This window comes from Pteropus vampyrus, unplaced genomic scaffold, assembly GCF_000151845.1.
Source record: "Pteropus vampyrus isolate Shadow unplaced genomic scaffold, Pvam_2.0 Scaffold86, whole genome shotgun sequence".
NCBI lineage: Eukaryota > Metazoa > Chordata > Mammalia > Chiroptera > Pteropodidae > Pteropus > Pteropus vampyrus.
The window spans coordinates 1,215,856-1,227,848 of record NW_011888867.1 but is presented as its reverse complement, the minus strand read 5'-3'; the positions used below and the strand labels follow the sequence as shown (position 1 = coordinate 1,227,848).

Here is an 11,993-nt window from a genome sequence, read left to right as displayed (position 1 = left end):
GTGGCAGAGAGCGGTGCAGTTAAGAGAAGCTCCGTGTGGGAGCCTTCTGTGCTCTGAGAATTGGGACAACCAGGGTTCTTCCCAGGCCTCCCCTCCCTCCACCATCAGAGGGCGGAGGAAATGAGAAAATCCGCTGGTGAAGGACCACGCAGGACCCAGCTGCGTGAAGCCTCAGTAGCAGCCCTGGGTTCTACTAGGAAAGTGTTTGGCTGTGCTTGGTGTTAAGGGTCAGAGCCTGGCTCTTCGTATAGTAAGCCCTTAATTCGTATTATCTATTATTATTATTTTTTCCTTTATGCTCTTGGCACTCCTGGGCAATGGGCAGGTTAAGTATCGTCAGCCTCATTTTTTGGACGAGGAAACTAAAGTTGAGGGGAGGAGGGGCTTGGCTGAGGTCACAGGGCAGGCATCCAGCGCCAGCTCTGCCCCACCCACCCCACCCTGGCGCCCACCCAGGCAGTACCCTGCAGTTGGACCATGTCCTGGGGGATGTCCTCGGGGTGCAGCTCCTCGTCGTCCAGAGAGGACCAGGCGCTCAGTGTGGCCTCCGTGATGGCAAACTGCTCAGCAACCCCTATGGGGGACAGTGGGACCCAGCTCAGAGGGGGCGTGGTGGTGGTGGGGGGTGCACAGTGCCAGGACGGGCTGCCACCCAACAGCCTGGGAGTTAGCTGGGCTGTCCATCCAAGCCCCGGGGATCAGAGTGCCCACCTAATGCCCCGGCCACCCCTCGCCTTGCTTTTTCCTGCCGAGACAATGCCCGGGTGTCAATGCTGTGTCCCCTAAGGACCAGAGCCCTGGCTGGTCCCTGTCCCTGAGCTCCCCTTTTCCCACTGACCTGCAGCAAAGCGGGCCTCACGCAGCTCGTCTGGCAGGCAGCAATAATGCTCGTCCTCGTCTGGGGACAGCTCCCAGCCGGACTGCTGGGCGCTCCAGCCCTTCCACTCGATGAGGTGGGCCACACGGCCACGTGCCATGGCTGTGGGCTTTGTGATGTGGTCCTTGATGCTCTGCACCACCCCTGGGGACATCGAGGGCAGTCAGGTGACTGTCTTGACACAAGGCCCAGCTCAGAGCCCCACCTCCAATATCCCAAGCCCCCCAATAGCTCAGGCCCATCCACGGCTCGTACCCCACATCCATTCAAGGCCCCTTGTTCTCACAGCCCTGCACCTACCAATGCCTTGTACCCATCTAATTCCTCATGCCCGCCAATGCCTTGTGCCCACTCTCTGCCCCACGCCCTCCCCCAGCCCTAGGGCCCCCCTCACTTAGGTGCTCCCCACCCACTTGCAGGCCCCAAGCTCTCCCAGTGTCCCGCTCCCAGTCAGTGTCTCCGCCCACTTCCTGCTGCTTCTTCCCCAGTCCTGCCACAGCGCATTCCCTTTCTGACCAAGTTCAGACCCAAGGATATCGGCTCAAGGAGCCATCCACTCAATATCTGCCCAGTTCTCCCCTTGCCCATTAAGTAACAAGTGTGGCGAGAGCAGACCCCGTGTCTAGCCCAGTGCCAGCTCTGCCAAGAGTGAGATCTGCGAGGGGTGCAGCAGGCAGGGAAGACTTCCTGTAAGAGGCAGACTGAAGTGCAGCTTTGAAGGTGGGTTGGGTTGGACAGATCGGGGCAAGACTGAAGGCTTTTTCAGAGATAAGATGATGAAGGCATGGAAGAGTCTGGCGTGATTCCAGTATGCTGGGACTGGGGTGGCAGAAGAAGCTGGGGTGCCCAGACTGAGGGCTGAGAGAGCCAAGCTGAGGGCACCAAAGTTCTCCTTATAGCAGCGGGAGCCACAGCAGGGTGGTGAGCAGGAGAGTGACAGGTGAGCTCTGTTGTTTAGGAAGAGTGTCCTAATCAGGGGCTTAGCGGCCAAAGGTGGAGGCAGGGGGTCGCTAGGGACCCAGCAAGAGACAGGGCAAGGGCTGGGCAGCTGCGGAGGAGGGCCCGAAGGAGCTCTTAGGACGAGACCTCTTGGATGTGGAAGCTGACAGGATTTTCAGGAGTGATTCAGCATCTCCTTTAATAGCAGTGGACGACAGATCTGTGGGTCACGGGGACCCCAAAGCCATGATATGAAGAATGGCAATACTTAAGAAAGATCGGGCATCCACAAAGGAAGCTAGAGACGAAACACTGGGAAAATGGGAAAGATGGGAGGTGCGCAGGAAGGGGCGAACCCCTGCCCCAAGATGGGGCGCGTCGGCAACCAGAGGTGGTTTTCGGAAGTGGTCCAAGGGGTCCTTGAAGGGCAGGTGAGGTCGAAGGAAGGGGTTTCGGGTGGAGGGAACAGTGTAGGCAAATGTGGGAGCAGGGAGGGAGTTAATGAAATGCGAGCCTGACCTGTATTGAGCAAAGCCAGGAGCAAAGGAACTGCTGAGAACGGCCCAGAAGGCTGTGCTGTGGGCCACCTGGGCAGATGCTGTGGCAGAGTCCCTATCCTGGCCTGCGTGCCTAACCCCCAGCGCTCACACCTGCACGCTTCTCTGGAGACTCGCCCTTAGCTGATGGCAGCTGCCTCAGCCAGAGATGTCAGGAGTGGGGGGTGGGAGGGAAAATCCTCCCCAGGGGCTACCAGCCACTGACTGATGGAATAATATGATGTCAGCCCCCTCCCCTCAAAGGGCAGTGAATTCTGCAGTGCGATTCATGGCTCAGAGAGAGGAGGCTTCTGCTGCCACGTCTCTGCCCCTCCCCTGTCTTGCCCCACAGCCCTCACTCCTACAGGTGGCCCTTGAGAAAATGCCTCAGTAGATCACACACAATTCCTGCCTCTGGCTCTGCGTCTAGAGAACTGACCCAAGGTGGCGTCTGCTGCAGAGAGACAGGGTGACCACACCAGGCAGACATCTGAAAAATCGGGCCATCCCCTCAGAGCTTCTGGAGGCCCCAACAATCTAACCCTTGGGGGCAGGAGCCCTACGTCACTACTTCCTGCAGAATCCAGCTCGGAGCCTGGCATTGAGAAAATGACTCCACGGGGCCGCAGTCCTGCCAGCTGCAATTGATCCTTGCAGCCCTACAGCTAGTGTCCAGGGTGGACAACGGAAACTCCAGGAGAGAGCAGCTGGTACCCACCCACGAGGGACGAGGTGGCCAGGGCTGCCACGTTGTAGTTGCTGGAGCAGGATCTAGAGTCGGACAGGTAGCCATTGGTGGTCTGGAAGCACCTCTGTGGGGGGGGGGAGGGGTGAGTCGGTGGGGGAGACCTGGCCAACATGTCCGCCCACCCCACCATCCTCATTACCCAGCCTCCCCAGGGCCCCTGGGCAGTGGACAGGGCCAGGGTGATCCTGCCAACTGCCACGGGACCATTTCCCACCACCGTTTTCATCAGGCACCCCTCCCCCAGGGCTGGCAGGACTTGGTGCCCAGGCTGGGTCCAGTGGAGGGAGGGGCAGTGGTGTCAGCCACGGCTGACCAGACTGGGCCACAGGAAAGTGCACTGACCTGCCAAGGATCCCAACAGAAATCCATCTGTTTGTCCTAAAATAAGAGAAGAGGATCAGGCAGGGCTTGGCACATTGTGCCAGCAGGTGGCATGAGTCTTAGGGTCCTGGGTGGAGGTGTGGGTCAGCCCTCTGATGCTCCCTGAGGGTAGGGTCTGCCTGCTCGTGAGTTGTGCCCGGTGTCCCCTGGCATGCAGAGAAAGAAGTGGGGAGGGTGGCCCTGCCAGGGGAAGCAGTGGGTGAAAGGGATAGATCAGACCTGTGTTTGAGTTTTGACTCTGCCAGTTCTGCCTAGGTAGCCTGAGACTAGTGACTTAACATCTTGCAACATAAGTTTCTTCCTCTATAAAATGAGATAATGCCATTTACCTCTGGTTGTGGAGAAACATAAGTGACATAATGTAGGCAAAGTGCCTAGCATAATGCTTAGCATGTGGTATGTGCTCAAAATTTTAAAAAGATCATTATATCATGTGGTAGGCTCAAGCTACAACCTCTGGGGCAGGGGTGGAAATTATGCAGCAGGATTGGAGGTTCCTAGCAAGATCTCCCTAATCTATCTGGACTGAGAATTCTATTCCTTTTACTCTCCAGTAGGGAGTGCAGGCTACTAGGGATTCCTGGGCTGGTAAGAGAAGTTGTTATCTGCAAGCCTGAGTTAATTTGGGTGGGAAGCCCTTCAGGGTGGGATCCTCTCTTTTAAATAAGCCTGATCCAGTTCCTGGATGCCCAGCCCATTTCACACCTCTGCCCAGCTGAATACCAAACCTTAAGGGTTTTGATCCCACGAGAACTAGCCAAGCTTGGGGAGGGGAGGAGACTGGGATGGTTTCTGCCCCCTATGGGGAGCTGGAGGGGACAGCCCAGGCGCCAGGGCAGAGGCAGGGGTGAAGGTGGAGATGAAGCATGACCAGTTACCTTGCCAGTGACGTAGTCTGGAGCAATGGTGGGTGGTGGGTGGTGGGAGGGCAAGTCTGGGCTCAGGGTGTCTGTGCCCTGAGGCATGGGGCAGTCCTTGTGGGCACTTGTGAACAGATCTGGAAATAAGAAAGACAGGAGGAACTTAGAAAAACTGAGTGTTCTGCTTACAAGCTCGTTCAGGTCAGCCCTGGGAGGCAGGTGTTACTTTATTATTACCTGTCCTCGTTTTGTAGGAAACAGACTCAAACCCACATCTGGCGAGAAGTCCAGCCAGGCTCTCCTCCCGCTGGGTCCCCTCGGTGGGAATTACTTGCCCATCTGCTTGTCACCCCATTTTCACAATTCTAGCCCTCACGTTCCAGCACTTTTTTGACCCCACAGAGACCTCCAATCAATTTCCCCTACTACTTTCCACTAATAAACAAACAAACAAACAAACAAACAAAAATATCAGAGCATGATGACTGAGGTGGGAAGTGAGTGGCCCACACGGTCACAGGGAGGACCACGTCGAATCGGGTGGTCAGGAAAGGCCTCTCTGAGGAGGTGACCTTGAGCTGAGACCTGAATTTTTGGGTTGAATGGAAGAGGACTTCTCCACCCACACGGGATAACAGGAAACATCCTTATTAGTCATTCGATTAATGCATTTATTTACTCTTTGAGGCATTCAAAGGTATTAGCTGAGCACCTGCTATGCGTCAGGCACAGTTCTGGGACCCAGTGACGAACAGGACAGAGATGGGTTCTGTTCATGGAGCTGACATTCTAGTCGGGGAGACAGATCATTAACGAAACACAACGAGTAAGATCTGTTAGACAGCGATAACAACTGAAGAAAAAAGGTGAGGGGCTGCGTGACTTGGGAGGGGGACCGGAGAGGGCTTCTCAGAGCTGAGGCCTGAGTGTCACGAAAAACCCAGTTATGTAAGCATCTGGGGGATCGTCATTCATTCATTCATTCATTCATCTATGCATCCATTCATTCTTTCACCCACTTGGCATCCCTCTATCGCATGTCTACACTGTGCAAGCCCCTGGGGATTAAGACTTTGTCACTTCATCAGGGAGTCCCCTGTCTGATGGACAAAACCAGCCCCAACGCTTCCCCTTCAAACACAAGACTGACCCGGAAGAACATCAGCCAAGAACTCTTCTTTCTATACCCCGCTTTCCGGTGTGATGGCCCTGAGTTCTCACATCCATCTAGAGAGGTAGGAATCTGTCGCTCGACTTTACAGGTGAGGAAACTGAGGCACAGAGGGGAAAGCCACTAGCCCAAGGCACTCAGTCTGTAACTGGCAGTCAGGATCTGAGCCCTATTGGTCTGACACCGAGGTTCACTCTCTTCCAAAGCATAGAGGAGTCTTCCATGAGTTCTGGCAGGCTCTGGGCTGCACAGGAGAGCTGATGGGGAAGCTGGCCAGGATGGGGTGCTGGGAGGAAGGTGTCCCAGTCAGGGGTGCAGCTTGCACAAAGCCGTGGAGTCTGGAAGGGAGGACTGAGCAGGGGCATCTGGGCTATTGCAGGACACTCACCCAGCCTCCAGCCTATCCTGTGCTGGGCGCTGGCTCCCACCACTCATGGTATGGAAGCAGGCAGGGCTTCCTGGAGGGAGCTGAGGCCAAGGAGGTCCGGAGTGGGAGGTAGGAGGCATCAGGCAACCCCAGAGGCAGGGAGGGAGCCGGCTGCAGTGGATTTGCAGACTTGCAGAGGTGTTGACCGGGAGGTAAAGTGAGCACTGGAGGGTGGTGTGGGTGCTCCACCCAACCCCCAGATCCCTTGGGGTTGTTTTCTCCTAGTTCTGTGGTTTGCCTCCAAGGACAGCACCCATGACTCTTTCTAGGCAGGATGCTCTCCTGAAACTACCTGAGAATTTAGAGTGGGTGCAGGACCCCAGCTCTTTGGCTTGGGGTCAGAACACTCAGAGCTTAACTTTCATTCCAGAGTCCCCTGTGGGATCAAGCTAAGGTCACCCCCTTGGGACACCCTTTTCTGGCTTCAGCTCTCTCTATTCCTTCCTATATCAGTTGTACCCCAATCCTTGTTTCAGAGTCTGCTCCAGGGCCAGCTGGGTCAGGCTCTGGTGCCAGACTGTCCAAATCCCAGCTCCGCCCTTCACTGCCTGTGGGACCTTGAGCGAGTGACTCTGCCTCTCTGAGCTTCTGTTTTCCTCATTTGTAAAATGGTCAGTTGATGGAGACTGTTCTTGTCCTTCAGGAATTGCCTGCTAGGATCCCAAACTGAGAACAAAGAGGCACAAGGGCCCATGTTTTGAAGAAAGCCACCCTCATTGTCGGGGGGAGGGGTGCAGCCGCCCCAGCTACCCCAGCCTCAACTTCCCTTCTGACTGCGGTTACCTCTTTCTCCCAACAAATGGAATGTGGGGTTTCCCAGACACTCACTTGCAGAAATTTGGGATGCATGCAAAGGAGAGGCCAGCGTCTCACCCACTCCCAGGCGGGTGTCTGCACAGCTGGGAAGGGGGGTTCATAGGATAAAGGCTTTCTTTTTCTTTGTGTGTGTGTACTGGGTCATATTGCAAAATATATTTATGCCTATGGGTTTCAGTCAGAAAAGTGTGAGAGCCATCACTCATAAGGGTCCAGTGTGCACAAGCCAGGGCCACTGAGGTGCAGACAGGTGGCGCTGGCTACAGGCTGCACCTAGGAACTTTGAAAGGTGCTGGAATATCTCTAAGGCTCCCGGCCATGGTGTGAGGCTGTTTTAAAACTTTGCGACTGAAGACAGAGAGTAAGGGGAGCTGAACACAGAGGAAGCTGGTAGGTCGTCAAAGGCCTGGAGGAGACATGACTGGAACAAGGTCATTCGTCTAGGAGCTGGTGGTGGACTTGGAGGACTCCTGTTTCCTGGCCCCTACCTGGCCTTCTTGCACCCAACCTCAGTTGAGGGGCAGGCGCCTCTGCCAAAGATGCCTTCTCCCCCTGAGGACTTTGGTCCTGTGATGTCACAGGCTAGTTGCCATGGAGACATCAGGTAATGAACCAGCCCAGGGTGAAATCACAGGCTGCTCTTCGCCCAGCTGGGACCGTGGCCTCGTCACCACTGGCAACTGGAAAAACACAGCATTTCATGTGAGGTGGGGGCTGGGGGACTGCCTGAGGGGGCCCTTAGCCACTGCTCCTGTGGGTGCCTCCCTCTCCCATGGGAGGGGGTGGGCTCCTCCCCCTTCCTGGGTCCACATCTTACTCCCCTGACCTCAAGGTCTGAAGCCCCTTCTCAGATCTGCTTCCTCCCCCACCTCCCTTGGCCATGGAAGTGACGGGCCTTTGGTTGCCATGGTAACCTGGAGGGGGCCATCTTGATCCTTCAAGGAGAGGGGTGTCATGCAGATGCCTCCTTCGGAAGACAAGCCTTCGACCAGAACTTCCCTGTTTACTAAGGATGCTTCCTGCCTCCCCAGGCCAGCTCCTCAGTCTGCTTTAGAGTCCAACCGCCAGACGGTCCCCCTGATGTGTAACCCACGCCCCTCTTGCTGCAAAGCGGCCACACTGGTTTTCTCTGCTTTTCCCTTTGGGGCGTCTGCAGCATAACCGCTCAGGTCTGAGTCATCTCGCTCCTCTCCCCGTTCTCTGGCGCTTCACGTCCCAGCCCATTAGTCACCATGGGTGCCATGTCCCCGCAGAGGGAGGGCAGGGAGGGCCCGCGGTGAACCCGCTTTTCCTCAGCAGCTCAGAGAGGGGGAACCTCCTTTTGAAACCACATGATAACTGAGCAGCAGCCTGTGTCCGAAACCCCTGGCGATGCGGGTCCCTGGGCAGCCTGGGGCTTCCGCTCGAGGCTTCTCAGGCCCCTGTGGCCGAACACGTGGTACAGTCCCTCCAGCCCACCACTCATCCGGTGCGTAGTGCCCAGCCGTCACGTGCCCGGCTCTGGCCCTGGCTCCAAAGCGAACGCAGTGAGCAAGGCGTTCCTCTCGCAGTCCCTGCCCTGGGTTCGAATCCCAGCTTTTCACTGCCAGCTCCAGGGCTGTGGGCTTGTGACACGGCCCCTGTGCACCTCAGGGTTCTCGGCTGTGAAATGAGGATAGTGCAGTCCTCTGGAAAAGGGTAGCCGTGAGGGTGAGGCCCCTGCCACAGCACGGTCTCCAGACAAGACGTCTTCTCTGTCCCTCTCCCCTCCCGGACCTCAGATCCTCCTTCTGAACCAAGGGACAGACCTCGGCCACCACTCCTTTGATCCTGTCCTTAGGGCTGCAGCTTGCTCTAGGGCAGCGGTCCCCAACCTTTTTGGCGCCTATGAGAATCTAACGCTTGATGGTCTGGGGAGGAGCTGAGGCGGTGATGCTAGCGCTGGGGAGCGGCTGCGAATACAGATGAAGCTTCACCAGCGGCTCACCTCCTGCTGTGCGGCCGGTTCCTAACAGGCCACGGACTGGTATCGGTCCATGGCCCGGGGTTTGGGGACCCCTGCCTTAGGGGCTCTGTGGTGGGAGGCCACCCAGTGTGAGCCCTTGGTCTCTCTGCCTGGTGTGAGTCGCTGCCATGGCAGCAGGCCATCGCTCTGAGTTTGGCTCAGCCTCGAGTAGATAAAGTGCCCCCATTCCCCAGGACATTTGTTTATAGGTCACCAGAACCACGGCAGTAGCTTCATCTGTGAGTTGGTACAGCTCAGAGATGCTCAAAGGGGTCCCTTTCCAGGCCTAACCAAGGATGGAGGGTGACAACAGGCTCTTCTCTAGGACCTTCCACACACCCCGGCTCCTTTCTACGTCCTCTGCGATCCTGTGGCCCAACCTCTTTGAAACACGCTGCTCTAGCCTCACCTCCTCCAGGCAGTCTGCCTAGATTGGCCTCAACTCTCTTACCAGCAGCCCTGATGGGCAAAGTCTGGCCTGCAGTGATTTGCGGCCACTGTTCATTAAACACCAAGCGTGTGTCAGGTACTGTCTTACGCTATTTCAACCATGAGCTCTCATTTAACCCTCACAACTCTGTTAGGCCCATTTTATAAATGGGGAAACGAAGGCTCAGAGAGGTTAAATCACTTCTGCAAGATCAGCAGCTCGTAAGTGGGGCTCACACCTAGGCCAGTCTACGACTCCAAAGTTTGGGTTCCAACTACTAACCAACGCCGATCTCCTCCCGAGAGGGCCATTTTTCCAAGTGTGTGTGTCTGTGTGTTTGTGTCTGTGCGCTGTGTCCTGCCTCTGCCATCAGACTCCTAAGGTCGCGTCCCCCTCCTCAGATTGGGAGCTCTGAAAGGGCGAGGCCCCATCGACTCCTCGCTCGGTCTCCCCACAGTGCCAAGGGTAAGACTCTGCTCCGTGGTTCTGCTAAGGCCACGGGGAGACAGGACGAGAGGGGCGGGGAGGGGGGTCATGGCCAAGGAGCCCTGGGCACTGTGGGTGGCTATGGTCAGCCTTCTTAGGGCTTGTGCCTCATCCCAGACATAATCAGATATCTGACCTTTCAGAAGAAAGTCCTCAGCCCCCAGTTTCTGCTCTTACAACCCCCTTGTCAGTGCCCCATGCACTGAGCCCTCCTGTGGGGCCAGGAGACTGATGGGTTGCTCTGGAGGAAAAGGCTGGGGTGGGGTAGGGGGCAGGCCGAGAGGTCCCAGTGCCGGGGGCTTGGGGCGGACACTGAGAAACCCTGGAGCTGGAGAGAAGGGGGAGCAAATCTAACTCCCCTTTGCTCCATATGAATTGTCACCAGTGGTGACAGCAAAGCCAAACCAAATACTAACCACTGGGGTTATTCCAGAGAGTTGCTTTTTTTAAAGCACTGGCCATGAGTTCTCTCCACGTGGGGGACATGAAAAGGCAAAGAGCAGAGGTTTCGTGCTCAGGCTCTGGGGTCACGCAGACCCGGAGTCCAATCCTGCCTCTCTGTGTCCTGGCTACGTGACCTCAAGTAAGACACTTCCTGTCTCCAAGCCCCATGTCCCTCTTCCCAGGCTGAAGGAGGACCAACTAGGTCAGCAAGGTGAAAGCTGCCTGGCTCAGGATAAACGTCCAACAAACAATAGCTTAAAAATAGATAATGAACACAAAATAGCTCCGGAAAACAGCGTTTGTTGCCTTAATCTGGTTCCAATTACTTTCCCCATGTCCTGAGCACCTCAAGTGCCTGCCGCCCACTACTTTTCCCATGAAAAGGCTGGGGCTCGACGCCTCTATAGCTTCCCCTTTCCCAGCCAAGAGGGTCTCGATTAGCTGTCTGGACAAAAGGGTAATAATGAAAAAAGTAATAGCCAACACTTATGAGCGCTTACTATATGCAGGTATTGGCCCAAATGCTTTATGTGAATTAAGTCATTTAATTCCCTCCCAACAACCCTAAAACATCAATCCTTGTATTATTCCCATTTTAGAGATGAGAACACTGAGATACATAAACAAGGTTAAGTAGCTGGCCGAGGTCACAGAGCTAGTGATGATAGAGCAGGGATGCAAACCTAGGCTGGCTGGCACCGGCGTCTGCACTCCTGACCTCTCAGGCCTGGCACGGAGAAGCTCACTGCTGCCGGAGGCTGGGAGTGGGCAGCTCTCCTAGGTGCGGTGTGTACCTGGGGTTTAAGGTTTGGCAGGGGTGGCCCCAGCTGGGTGCAGGGATCAGCATGAGGCTCCAATTCCTGGTCTAGCTTCAGGCTGTGTACCTGGCACAGGGAAGCGCTTGGAGCAAGGGGGGCCTGTTATTAGCGATTTCGTGCAGGTGTGCAGACCGGGCTCTTGGGGCCCAGAAGCCCATGGAAACCCGCAGCCGGAGAGGGGCAGGACAGGAGCCGGGGCTGAGGGCTGGCCGTGTGGTGCAGAGGCTAAGAGCCCAGGCTCTGAAGTCGGCCTGATTGGGTTCAAATCCTGTCCCTGGTATTTCTTATCTGCGGGCCTCTGGGCCAGTCACTCAACTCCCCTCTATTTAGTGTCCCCATTTGTAAAATGGGGACAGTGATAGTATGTACCCCTTAATGGTTGTGCCTAAAAGGTCCCAACCAGTACCTGGTAAACGGAGCACTCAGTGACAATTAGAGGGGTGAGGGGCCTCCACTCAGGGGTTCAGCCACTCAGCGTCTCTGGGATGATGGTCGATGGTCCTCATATCCTGTCAGAGGACCTGGGCCCCAGTCCTCACACTGCCTTGAGTGACCTTGGCAGGTCCTAAGTGACCTTGGCAGTTTCCCTTCTTCCCCGGCCTCTGAACTGTGTTCAGCGGGTCTGCGGCTCACAGGCAGGTCCCCCAGTGCCTGGCATGGAAAAGCCGAGTGATGGGGAGCACTAGGCGACTGCCCAGAGCCTTCGGGTTCTGGAGACACAACTGGGTTCTGAGAGCCCGTTACACCGAAAGAACCGGAAACACTCTTCACTCTCAAAACCACCTTTCGACTCCGGCCAGGCTGCAGCCCTCACGAGGGCAGGTGCTGTGCGGGGCTTGTCGGTGCTGGATGCCCAGCGCGTACATGGTGCCCAGCACACAGTAGGTGTCGTGTTAATATCAGCTTAAAGACTGAATAAGTGAATGAGCCTCACACAACCTAACCCCCACCGTGATTCCAGCCCGGACACCCTGCTGAGACATCCTGAGTCACTTACCTGCATGGACCAGTGGGCAGAGCCCTTGAGAGTCCAGAGAGGGAGGAGTGTTATGCTCCTTCCTCGACACCTGCCAGGA

General features: G+C 56.1%; 1 protein-coding gene across 1 annotated transcript; it reads right to left on the bottom strand.

Moving 5' to 3' along the window:
- Window positions 1–342: 342 nt before the first annotated feature.
- FAM131C (family with sequence similarity 131 member C) lies at window positions 343–11,783 on the bottom strand. Its single transcript, XM_011363609.1, has 7 exons — window positions 11,701–11,783; window positions 4,360–4,549; window positions 3,443–3,478; window positions 3,071–3,164; window positions 839–1,021; window positions 464–574; window positions 343–362 (listed from the first exon to the last, which is right to left on the bottom strand). Exons 1-7 carry the CDS (start codon window positions 11,781–11,783, stop codon window positions 343–345), a joined length of 717 nt encoding a protein of 238 aa, XP_011361911.1.
- Window positions 11,784–11,993: the final 210 nt, after the last annotated feature.